General features: G+C 36.7%; 1 protein-coding gene across 2 annotated transcripts in view; it reads left to right on the forward strand.

Annotated features, from left to right (window-relative positions):
* Positions 1-13,350, forward strand: part of LOC143874486 (E3 SUMO-protein ligase SIZ1-like) — a 52,355-nt gene that overhangs the window by 15,878 nt on the left and 23,127 nt on the right. For both annotated transcript variants that reach the window (XM_077376894.1, XM_077376895.1), the window contains exons 6-7: positions 1,379-1,512; positions 7,205-7,273. In XM_077376894.1, the coding sequence (XP_077233009.1) occupies positions 1,379-1,512; positions 7,205-7,273 (203 nt within the window). The remainder of the gene's footprint in view (positions 1-1,378; positions 1,513-7,204; positions 7,274-13,350) is intronic.

The following is a 13,350-nucleotide window of genomic DNA, read 5'->3' on the forward strand; positions in this document are numbered from 1 at the left end:
GTTTGTCTCTGTTTTATTTCTCTCAATGTTTCAAATTGGACTTGGATGAGAACACTGTTAAGGTAGAAGGGACTCACTCGAGAGAGTCAATGATTGACATGGTCATTTTTTTATTAATTCGTGCAAGTCAAAGGAGTTTCTATCAACTTGGAAGAGAACTTGGCCAAGGTAAAAAGGAATCGACTTTGGCGAGTCATCATTTGACGTTAACGTTTGACTCGAGGAGTTTTTAGACAATATTTTCTTTTGCTAGGTTCTCCAATCATATATGCTCTGTTTGGTTGCTTGAATTTGGCTAGGAGATTAGTAGAAGAAGTCAAAGGGAAGAAGACAAGCATGGAAGATGGGGTGAAGAATAGTGGAAGATTGATAAGTAGTGTTTGGTTGCGCGGCAATTCCGAGAAGATTAGCAGAAGATGTAGGGGTGTCATTACCAAAATAGAGAGTAGAAGAGAGTGAGAAAGAGGGAAAAGGGAATAAGACAAGAGTCTTCTCCAAAAATTCCACCAAAATGGTGAAAGATGGGGAAGCGATTAGAGGAGGGAACATTGCCTCCACGTAAGAAAAAAAGGTCATAATGATGGCACGTAGGAAAAAAGGTAATAATGATGTCTGGTGGTCAAAGGGAGTTTGGGCAGATCTTCGGAAGATCATCGGCGTTTTAAACGCGGATGATCTCCCACATTTGAGCAACAAAACTGGGCAATAGAAAAAGGTGTGACTATTTTTAAACATCCATGCTTTCTATTTTGAATTAAGGAGTTTTAAAGGTTGGAAAATTGAATCATGACTATTTTTAGTTAGGAAAAAATCAGGAAAGGAAGTTATATTTTAAGAGACTATTTGTCTTAGGAAAGTTACTGTTTTTGTTACTACGCTAACTTGTGCAGGACTCTTTTTGAATTCTTTTATTGCTAAAATGCATGTAGGAATGTCTAAGGTTATTGTGTCTTGTTTGGAGTGAAGAGTGTCAACTGTCGACTTATTTTTTTTATATGACGTAATTCACTTTCTTTTGAGGAGATTTTGATGGATACACAAGATTCAAGTTCTATGCAAGTGATGCTTTACTTTGGTACTCGTTTTCACATTGAGGAAAGCCCGTATACTTTTGGTCTCTTCATCATATTGTTGTTCTCTGTAATTATTTTTATGTTTTTTGGTTGGGTTTGAATCTATACATTGTATGGTTATGAAATTCTATCCTGTTGGCATTCGAGCTGGTTAGTTTTTGCATTATTAGGTATCTTAGCATGTCATATAAATACTTCTGTTCTATTGTGGTCTGGTTAGTTTTCACATTTAAGCTTTATTTTTACATTATAAATACTTCTGCAACTCTCCTAGTACTTAATACTAATGTCATTCCTGGTTGCAGTGCGAGGATCTGCGATGCCAAGTTTGGCAACATCTGGATTGTGTTATTATTCCTGAAAAACCTATGGAAGGTGTCCAACCAGAAGTTCCACCTCAATTTTACTGTGAAATTTGTCGGATCAACAAGGCAGATCCGTATGTTGAACACTTCTCCATATCATATTAGAACCTTTCCTTACTGTAGTATACTATTACGCTGGAATTTTTTTTCTCTTTGTTGTTTTATTCTTTAGGTCTGTGGTATTAGTACATTCGAAGGCATTATAATTTTATCACATTTTTATTATATTGCTTCATTGCATTGCATATTCCCTTTTGTAATGCTAGCTGATGATTTTCCTTGTATGGCTGTGCTTGTGACTGTTATAGATTCAATTCTCATTTCCTTTTCGATAAATTAGCCCTTCGATCAGATTGTCAAATTTTGAAAGTTTTTATGGCCGGTTTAAGTCATTTATTTGGGGACCTTGGGTCTTTGGTGTTTGCATGCCCAATTCATGATAAGTAGTGTTTCAATAGATTCATAGACTTTTTCAGTTTTTTTCTTTTTATCTTTTTTTTGAATGGTATTTCTACATTCATATTCAGTTTTTATCTGTTTGATCGAATCTGATTCAAGGGACTTTTTTTCAATACTGAAAATTTTATATTGATATTTCTCAACATAACTACATTATATCTCCAGCTGAACTATGTAACTTCTTCAATAAATTGGGAAAAGTTGGTGATTTTGTGCAATTGATCAACCGAGACTTGTGAATTTTCTTTTTTGATATGATGCATTGACTGGTTCAATTGATGCTTATTCCTTGTCGTGCCTCTATTGACCACTCACCAGTGGATCAACTTAAGGGTGTTGGGTGAACCAAGGTGTTATTCCCTGTCATACCTGTATTCACCTGTGAAGCGACTTAAGGGTGTTGGGTGATCCAAGGGTATCATTCTGATAAGTATTGGATGGGTGGGCCATAGTTGTCATGTCTGATTTCCTGGGAGATGTGTTAAGGATTCTGTGTGTGAGAAACCCTGACTTGGCAGCTTATACCAAGGCAACCACAAGTGATTAAGGGCAACAAGTACCATCCGCAGATGATTATAATGGCCACTTTCCCATGAGCTAAGGGAGAATTGTTCAGAAACAGTGTACTGTTTTGCTAACATGTGCCACCATTGTCTTGTTGCTGCTGGTGCATTTTGAACCGTATGATTTGATGTAAATTTTGAATATCATATTGTAAGGCACAAACTGTCAACAAGCTACTTGTTTGTATACGTGTTGGACTTGTAATAAGCCATGTAAGTGGACCCGCCAATATAGTATATCAATTGCTCTAGTCACGATAATACCATTTGTTTGGAAATGCTGTTCTATTCCTCAATGTAAAAGTTTCCGTCACAGGATGAGTAATGATTTCCAATTTAGTTATTTAAGGTATTTATGTCCTTTTTGATGCAGCAGGGAACAAAGGGAAGATGGCCACACAAGAAGGTTCAGATCTCTTTAATTCAGATCTCCTTGTAATTGGTTCTGGGTCAATCCATTTAAAAAAAAAATGGTTTTAGGTCAAAGTGGATCTATGCAATCAAGTGGATAAAGAAATAGGTCCAGACTAACAGATTTTAGAGAATAAGACAGGCTGGAATTAAAGGTTGTAGTAAGGTCACTATGGAATATTGAATGTAAAGAGGAAGGGTGCAAAAGTTCAGGCTTAGAAATAAAGGATCTAGGCTCTGGCAAAGGAAAATCGCAGGAAGGAGATGAATAACTTAGTCAATATTCACAAGGTTAAAGAAACTAGAATCTCTGTACTGAATATGGGTTGAAGGGAATGGAGAAAAGAAATAGAAGGTGACTATAGGTTTTTGGGAAAATACACAGATTCGGTCACATGAAAAAAGAAGGAAAATGTCAGGAAAGATGAATAGCTTAGTCAATATTTACAAGGATAAAGAAACTAGATTCTCTCTACTCTATATCCCACTCTTCACACCTAGGTGAGGCTTCACTCCTACGACCAGAAGTAGCTGCAGAAAAGTCAGTTTATTTCGTTTGTTTATTCATTCATAATTTTATTGGCCCTAAAGCCTTAGATAAATAACCTTTTCGATTATTCGAGACATTCCGTCATTGTCGTAGGCTCCTCACTTTCATTACATTGATATGGATTACCTCGAGAAATAGCAATATAACTCATCAAGACATTTGCAATTTGTGACCTAGCTAGACAACACAATGCTTCCAACATTGGGATTGCAAAAAGCAGAATTTTTGAAAAAGACGGTCTCTATCGACCCCATTGGATTTTGCTCGAAGGAAGAACATTAGAGAGAGAAAGACAAGTTTAACTGGGGCTGTTCACGCATGCATAGGTCAACTAAATGGTATTCCCGTTGCAACTGGGGTTGTGGTTTTCAGTTCATGCGGGTATGGGATATGTAGTAGTCCTAATTGAGTTAAACAAATATCACCTATCACAAATGAACTGCTTGACTTATCCTACTAATAGCTTCTCAATAAAACAAATAACCGCTAATGAAAATAAAAGAAACTATTATAATGTCGGCATGAGTGGAATTGACTCATTATTATCTGTCAAACAAGTCATGGATTGCTTGACTGAAGTGAAACCTATGTTCTTTTCGAAGCTTCTTCAATTCTAGTGCGTGGTCCCTGTGGGCCCCACTTTATCACGTGCTTCAACACCACATCTCATGTCTCTTGGTGAATTTGACCACCGTCACTTTTCTTCCATTATTTACAAGTGTTATGAAAACATTAATAGTTTTGGACTATTCTATCTGTTGTGTAGATGTCTTGTATTCTGGCAGTGATTCGTCACCCTCAGACTAATGTGCGCTACGCATACGCAAGAGGTAAGGCTGCTAAGGAGGCTATTGGTTGATTGGATTGGTTTGTGATATAGGGCTGATGCAGGGATGCGTCTTGTTGCATTTTGACCGTCAAAGTACCATACATTTAGCGAAGAATCCAGTGTATCATGCCATGACTAAACATATTCATGTGAGACATCACAAGATAAAACAATGGTTGACAGATGGATATTTTTACTTTAGAAAATATGTACAGATGACAATGGTGCGGATGTATTGACTAAGTTACAATGCCTAAGTTCAAGCATTTGCTTGCACTTGGACAATATCAGCAGATGTTAATGATTGATGGAGCCCGCACTTATCCGGGTTTCCGGGGCAGCTCCTGGGAAGAAAAAGATTAATTTTTAGTTTGCACTATTAGGATATTTTAGTAATTCTTGATGTGGTGATATTATTATATAAGCTACATATTACGGTTACGGGTATTTTTTTTGTTTTCATGGTTCGGAGGAAAGGATGAAACGAGAGTTTGTTACCCTGATTATAGTGAAACTCTCTTCTCCCATGGACATAGGCACATTGTCAAAGAACAATGTAAATCTTGTATTTTCTTGCTTTGTGTGTGTTTGTTTCTTTCATCTCATCTTGTTGTTGGCTGCACATCGCGTTTCATCATATTTTAGAGATCTCTCGCTTTTCAACAATATCTTAATTTTCAATGCTGGTACTATTCTGATGTTTGTAAGTAACTAAGTAACTAAGTACTTTCCTATGACGCATGCCATATTGAAACACTTCTTTGTGATGCCCATTGCGGGAAGGTCTAGTGCTCCAGTGTATCATGCCATGACTAAACATATTCATGTGAGACTTCACAAGATAAAACAATGGTTGACAGATGGATATTTTGATTACTTTCACTTTAAGAAAATACGTACAGATGACAATGGTGTGGATATATTGACTAAGTTACGATGACTAAGTTCAAGCATTTGCTTGGACTTGGCCAATATCAGCAGATGTTAATGATTGATGGAGCCCGCACTTATCCGGGCTTTTGGGGCAGCTCCTGGGAAGAGAAATTTAATTTTCAGTTTGCGCTATAAGGATATTTTAGTAATTCTTGATGTGGTGATATTATTATATAAGCTGCATATTAGGGTCATGAGTTTTTTTTTTTTATTTGTTGTTTTCATGGTTCAGAGGAAAGGAAGAAATGAGAGTTTGTTACCCTGATTGAAATAGTGAAACTCTCTTCTCCCATGGACATAGGCACATTTTCGAAGAACAATGTATTCTATTTTCTTGCTTTTTCTATGTTTGTTTCTTGCGTCTCCCTTGTTGTTGGCTACACATCATGTTTCATCATATTTTAGAGATCTCTCGGTTTCCAACAATATCTTAATTTTCAATGCTAGCACTATTCTCATGTTTGTAAGTACTTTCCTATGGCATATGCCATATTCAAAAACTTCTTTGTGATGCCCAATGCATGGTGTAGGTGAGGGAAGGTCTAGTGCTCTTTTTTGGTTATTTTCTTGGGAGATGATCCCCCCCCCCCCCCCCCCCCCCTCCCCCCACCCCCACCCAAAAAAAAAAGAAAAAGAAAAAAAAAGGGTAATGCGCCCCCCTTGGGCAGATTTTAACATTTTTTGACGTCAAATCACATTAGAAGGGGGGCAAATTGCCCATTTTCTTTCATCATTGTATGTTAGTTGCCTTGCCTTTTTCCTATATAACATCTTCTGTGATGATCATCGAATTTTTAATGATCAAATTCTTCCACTTTTAACATTATATTTCTACCTTTAACCTGGCAATTGTGTGGTGGGGAAATGGTTGGTTATGCCCTTAGAAGCACGAAGCGGGTGCGGGGGCGGGGAAGGGGAAGGGGAAGTGTGGGGTCTAGAAGAGTCTAAGTTTGGGAGCGCCATGGGAGCGTGTATGTAATATTTTCTTTATATATCTTTCAAAATTCAAGTACATCAAAAAATAATAGTTTCTAACCATTTTCATATGTATCATTCAAAATTTAAGTACATCTAAAAGCTAATTTCTAACCATCTTCACCATCTTCATTTGTGTGCACTCGTTCCTCGTGCCTTCTGAAGATGGACAAGCCTTTGTGCTTTGCTCCAATGAAGTACTGTGAAGAGTTTGAGGAGTTTCATGTAAGGAAGTTGGTGATGGTGGGACCTAGAGTAATAGAAGCAGGATGGGAGCGTCATTAGAACGGTTCCTGTCTCTCTGGGGTCGCGCTCCCTGGAAGCTCCCCTCCTAAGGAGCGCCGAATCGAGGTTCCGTGGTGGGAGCGGCACCCCGAGAGAAGGTTCCTGCTTCTAAGGTTATGCCTATTTTGCATGTCTGACATGTTTTTCATCTAATGCTTTGACATGGTTCAATTCTTCAAGGTAAATTATAATTGTCGAAATGGAATTTCTTTTCATTTTAAACCTAGTTATCTTATACACCTAGATTTATGTTCTGGAATTGGAATGGTTCACTTTATTGTTGATTTATTATTATTATTATTTAAAATTTTCCATTTCAAAAAATATATATATTATTATTTAAATTTTATATTATTTTCTTTTTTTTTGTTCAATCTATTCTTTAGTAGTTATCAAAAGAAAAAGAGGACAAGAAAATGAAATGTTGCTGAAGATTTCACAGGTTGTCAACACTGAACACCTGCTTTTTCTTTGATTTTGCTTGTATGTCTAGAGAAAAAATTCAAATTCGTTGAGTTTGACAGCTTCTCTTGATTGCATAAAATTATTTTGGTTCCAAATCTTCACTGGAGATAATTAATGTGGTTTAGTTAGTGGTTTTTTGTCTTAACGGTTCTTGTGAATGTTCCTTTGTTCTTTCTTAAGTGTAGTGTTCTATAGCACAAGATGCGCTAATTTCTGTTTTTAAATTATCTTTTTATGGCTTCTATTTGGACAAGTTACTTTATCACTGAAATGAGAATATCTTTTGTTGTATACAGTTTTTGGGTGACATCGGCACATCCACTGCATCCTGTGAAGTTGACTGCATCGAATCTTACAACAGATGGGTGAGTGCGTTACTTGTTTACTCATGGAAGTAAGCTTGCTCTAATTTGTATTTATTTCTATTTCGGTGGAAGTTATAAGGTAATAGTTTCATCAAAGAGCAACAATTGCATTGTGGGTTGTTTCTATTTAAGCAAAATTTCCATGTTCAATGTATTAAAATCTGATTTCTAGGTTCCGCTTGAGGGTTATGTTCTATTGCATCAATTCTGCAAATTATTTTCAATATTGTGTTCTTGATAATTCACTCGTCATTAAAATATTTAAGATACGTTACTTTATTTCTTTTTAGAGTAATGATACTAGGGTTCTCTATGGAGCAAAGCTTACACAAAAAGCTGGAAATGGTGGATTCTCTGAAAAGAAGCCTGATGTTTGTTACAGTGGTGATGTGGAGCGAGTAGCAATTTGGCTAAGTGACCACTGGTTCTTTGTGGGGTTAATATGGAGATTTTTAGAATCTTAGATCATTGCAAATACTCTTCAATTTTATTTGTTTGAATGGTAAAAGAAACAAGCTAATGCTCTTTGTTTTAGAGATGGCATTGGAGAACACAAATTTTGTTGTTCCTACTGAATTATGTTATCGACATGAGGCTGTTGGTTGAACTTTTGAGCCTTGGTTGGCTCCTTGGGAGATTGAGCAATCCTTCACCCATTGTAAAGTCTGCATTCACACTTCTGTTGCTCATATCCAATTATAAAATGTATTTAATGATTGTTGTTGGGAACCAGTCAACATTATTTATTTATTTCTTAAAATGGGTGAAGAGGTGGGGCATTGTTGTTTTGTCGCTTCTGACAAATTTTGGACGCTTATGTTGAGAGGTCTTAAGTTATATATTTTTAATGGGTTATAAATTTTAGCTTCTCATGAAATGGTTGGTGAATTGTATTTTCTAGGTTTTATGAGCTAAAGGTTTTTATTTTCTTTTTCTTGGCTTGTTGCTAATGTGCAGCCTCCTTCACTGAATTGATCAATTCCTACCTGCATGCTTGGGACTGCAACTAAAATATTTTTCACCGAATATTTGCATAGATGTGCTAGATACTTTATGTAACTATACACTATTTTATCGTATTACTAAGAGGGCATCGACACATTCCGAGATGACATTTTCAGCTTTATAAATGTACTGTTCATTATATTATATCTAAGTAATGTGGATACCATTTTTCACAGAACAGACACGTAGACTTTTGGTTTATCAATGTTTGGCTGTGATCTCTGGACTTCCTATGGATCGAATTGCAAGACTGAATAGCTGTGGATTCCATTCCATGACTTTCTTCTCTTTTTTAAACTACCATATTCTACGAGAGAATATAGCCACTTTCACCCCGACGATCCGGGTACTTTTGCATATTGAAAAGCACCACCTCATTGCGACCAAACAAATCCCATGATGTTTAGGAAACATTGATGTTCTTATGTGAAAGCACCTCGCAAAATTGAAGTTGCGAATTGGCTTGACTCCTTCAATCTCAACTCAACTCGGCAAAGCCTCTGTCCCAAACTAGTTGGGGTCAGCTAAATGAATCCTTTAGAAAATTTTCATGAAGAAGGTAAAAGGAATCTACCCGGCTCTAATCCTGGCTCTAGTTGGGTTCGTCTACTTGAATAATTTTCTTCCATTCTATCATATCCAAGGTCATGTTCTCTGTTATGTTCTTAGCTATCAAGTCTTTCCTCACTGTTTCTACCCAAGTTGTTTTTGGTCTGCCCCTACCTCTTTGTACTCCATCAACTTAGCACGAGTCGCCTCTTCTCACTGGAGCATCCAAAGGCCTACGTTGGATGTATCCAAACCATCTTAAGCGGTGCTCTCTTATCTTCTCCTCAAATAGTGTCACCCCCACCTTTTTACGAATGTCTTCATTTTTAATTCTAACTAACCTTGTGTGGCCGTACATCTATCTAAGCATTCGCATTTCCGCTACACTCATCTTATGCACATGCTGCTTCTTGGTGGCCTAACATTATGAGCCGTACAGCATGGCTGACCTCACAGCTGTCTTATAAAACTTTCCTTCAACTTGGTAGGGATTTTACGGTTGCACAGGACTCCTGAGGCAAGCTTCCACTTCAACCAACCTGCTCTTATTCTATGGTTAACATCCTCTTCAGTCTCTCCTTCCTTATGTAGAATTGAACCAAGACAGCGAAAGATATTCCTCTTAGGGACCTCCTGTCCAGTCATATTTACTACATCCTCGTCTCGCCTCCTCACATTACTAGAGTTGCACTCCATATACTCTGTCTTAGTCCTACTCAGTCTAAAACCTTTGGATTCCAAAGTAGTTCTCCATAACTCTAATTTAGCATTTACTCCTGCTTTGGTTTCGTCGATCAATACTATGTCATATGCAAATAACATACACCACGACACCTCATCCCGAATACATAACTAGCGTAAAAATATGAGGGCTTAGAGCTGATCCTTGGTGCAGTCCTATTGTAATTGGAAACTCACTAGATGTGCCATCTGTGGTTCTGACACTAGTTACTTCTACATCGTACATATCCTTAATCACATCAACATATTTAGTAAGCACTTTTTTCCTTTCAAGGACCCACCACATAACACTCCTGGGAACCCTATCATACGCTTTCTCCAAATCAATGAAAACCATATGAAGGTCCTTTTTACTTTCTCTAAATCTCTCTATTAACCGCCTAATCAAGAATATAGCTTCCATAGTCGATCGTCCGGGCATGAAGCCAAACTGATTCTCTGACACCTTAGTCTCTTTTATTAGTCTATGCTCAATTACCCTCTCCCAAAGCTTCATGGTGTGACTCATTAGCTTAATCCCCCGGTAATTGCTGCAACTCTGAATATCCCCTTCATTTTTATAAATAGGTACTAATGTACTTTTCCTCCACTCATCAGGCATCTTCTTAATCTTCAAAATATTGTTAAATAATCTAGTCAACCAAACCAAACCCACATCACCCAAGCATATCCAAGTCTCAATAGGAATATCTTCAGGCCCCTTGGCCTTACCTAATTTCATAATTTTCAAAGCTACTCTTACCTCTGATGTTCTGATTCTACAAACAAACCTCCAGTTTGTATCATCAAAAGCGTTATTGATTTTTCTTTATCTTTTTGAATGGTACCCCTTCAATTTTGATGATAAATAAATAATTTAATGTAGACGTGTATATTATGTATCAATTTTGTATGCTGCTATTTTATATTTAATATTTATTGAATTTGCGAATTGGCTTTACTCTTTCAATATTGATGATAAATAAATAATTTACTGTAGACTTGTATATTATGTATCAATTTTGTATGCTGGTATTTTATATTTAATATTCATATTCTTGTATGTGATACTATAGCGTACTAAAATAGAACCTTTATGTTTTGTAAAATGAACTAATCATTAGATTAAAATGGCGCGAGAATGAACTTTCTGTGTAACTGTTGTCTTTGACCTACATTGTTGAGTTAATGGTGTATGACTTGTCAGTAAACAATTCCTTGTTTAGGTATAGGTTTCATGATCTTTTAAGATCTTTTGCCAATAACTGTGACTAGTTGCCATTAACAAATGGGAATAGTTTCTACGAATACAAATAACCAGTCTTTAATTTTCTTATATATGTAGCAATCAACTAAAAGTAGCATTAGGCTTTTAAGAAGTCTAAAAGAATAGTCCAAAATTTAATTTTGAAATTTAGTTTCAATTTGAGGTGGATTTGAAGAATTGAGGCAGAAGGACATTTTGGTTTTTTAAGAAAATAAAAGAGAGGATATTAGAAGAAAAAAAAATAAGATTCTTGGTTGTGGGAATGGATTTTTATCGTGTTGTGAGTTTGAAATCAGAAATTCAAGAAAGAGAAGGCGGATTGAAAGAGGAGAGAATTGATTGAGAAATACATTGCTTCACCTAAAAATCCTTGATCTCACACCATGGAATGTGTAAATAGCCACACCCTGCAAGAAAGTGAGAGGCTCACCCAAAATTCTATATTAATTCCATCATCCTCAAAAAATGTGCAAGGTTTTCTCTTTAAGGGATGAGAGGTTCCGGTAGTTACGTAACTACTTGAGACTCACTCGTTAAAAGAATGACACATCGCAACGTGTGGCTTTGTTAGGTGAATGACACAGGGCAATGGGTGATTTTAGTAGGACATAACTACTTGGGTAACTAGTTGGGACTCTCTTTAAAGAGAGAGTGACTTGTCACAAAGGGTTAGTTTTTTAGACTTGACTACTTGGGGCCCTCCCTTTAAAAGAGAGATTGACATATGGCACCCCATAATTGTCTCTAACTACTTGGGGCCCTCTCTTTAAAAGAGAGGTTGCATATGGCACCCCATAATTGTCTCAATACAATATTACAAATTTTCATCATAAATAAATGCATAAGGCACATGAAAAATGTTACTCCCCCAAATGTCTTTGTAGTAACCTAGCACAAAGTACTTAATAATTTAACGGTCTCTGAAACTCTGGATAATCTGTGCTGTGGAGTTTGTATGTATCCATCTCGATCAAAGCTAGTAATTCTGTCATTGAACCAAATGGAGGTGATGACTTGCTTGGCACCTCCATCTACACTGGTATACCCAAAATCTGTGCTTGTCTTAGTAGTAACCTAGCACAAAGTACTTAATAATTTAACGGTCTCTGAAACTTTGGATAATCTGTGCTATGGAGTTTGTATCCATCTCGATCAAAGCCTTTCATCGAACCAAAAGGAGGTGATGACTCGCTTGGCACCTCCGTCTACACTGGTATACTCAAAATCCTAGCTGGGTGTCCTCATCAAAAGTGATCTATTCGAACACACCATTTGACCCTCTTGACCATTATACCAGGTGTTTTGCCTCACATCGACGATCCATATTTGTTGGTGAAAGAGTTAGAAAACTGTAATGTGCTTTCTCGTTATTGGCCTATATTTGTGCTTTCTCTTTATTTGCCTGTATTTTCTAGTTCTTTAACTTATATAACTGTTCTCATTAACACTCCTAAAAAATTTGTTAGTTATAATATTGAGTATTGTGTTTCTTAGTTATCTTGCCTGAGGTCTCTGGTTGTTTAATTGCACAGAAGCATACCATGTATGGGCATTTCTCAATCATATCGCCTGAGGTCACTGGCTGTTTAGCATATTTTATTTGAAGCTAGAACATTTATTTTTTCAGATATTTTTGAGATACGGAAAGCCTTTTTACCTCTTTTGGCTTATAAGCACACTTGAGTTGGATTTAAGTCATTCTAAAATTTGGTGAAGGATTTTACATCTAATTAGGGTATATGAAAATTTAGGTGTAATTACGCATGCGTGGGGTTTACTGCTTTCAATGTCTGATAGTGTCGACAGCTGTATGCCTTTGGTAATTCGCAGGATCTCTGTAGTGACATATGGGGTGTCATATTCCTGCTTGCCTAATTTTAAGTGTGGAAGTTTTTTTGTTTTTTTTTTTTTTCAGTACGGGGAAAACTGTTAAGTTGCTGGTGATAAACATGTTGGTTGTCAGATCATTACTGGTCTTAATATGGTTGTATTCTATCATTAGTAAATGGAAGATGGAAGCAGCATTTGCTAGGATTATTGAGGCAATTGGCATTTCAATGGGAGACATTTTTTTGGCCAGTTGTTATGCTAAAACTAAAATTGTTAGTGAGTTTATGGAGCAAGCTCATTATAAAGTTTTCTTCTCATTATTTCCTCCACAGGGTATGAACATTTACTCTTGGGAATGCCATTAAATTTTACTGGCTATTATCAAGCGAAGTCTGAACTTACACGAACGATTGTCTCTAATGCTATAAATTCTTCATGTCTCATGTCCCGTCTGAAGTTGGAAACTAATTTGCATTTTGTGTACCATATTTCTGATGTTCTTGTCATGACTCATGGCTAAGTAGTCTATCAAGGTACTAGAAGTTTTTGTGAATCCGGGTTCATTGTCATCTAATATGCCCTGCTCTCTACATTCTGAAGATAGTATATTGCGATGGATATGCCATATGCACAGCAATCTTTTATGCGACCTCTATGTATTTATAGGTTTATGTTTGAATCCTCTCATCTTCTTTTTTGTTTTCAC

This window comes from Tasmannia lanceolata, unplaced genomic scaffold, assembly GCF_043159265.1.
Source record: "Tasmannia lanceolata isolate RefF3 unplaced genomic scaffold, GAP_Taslan_0.1 ptg000002l, whole genome shotgun sequence".
Taxonomy (NCBI): Eukaryota; Viridiplantae; Streptophyta; class Magnoliopsida; order Canellales; family Winteraceae; genus Tasmannia; species Tasmannia lanceolata.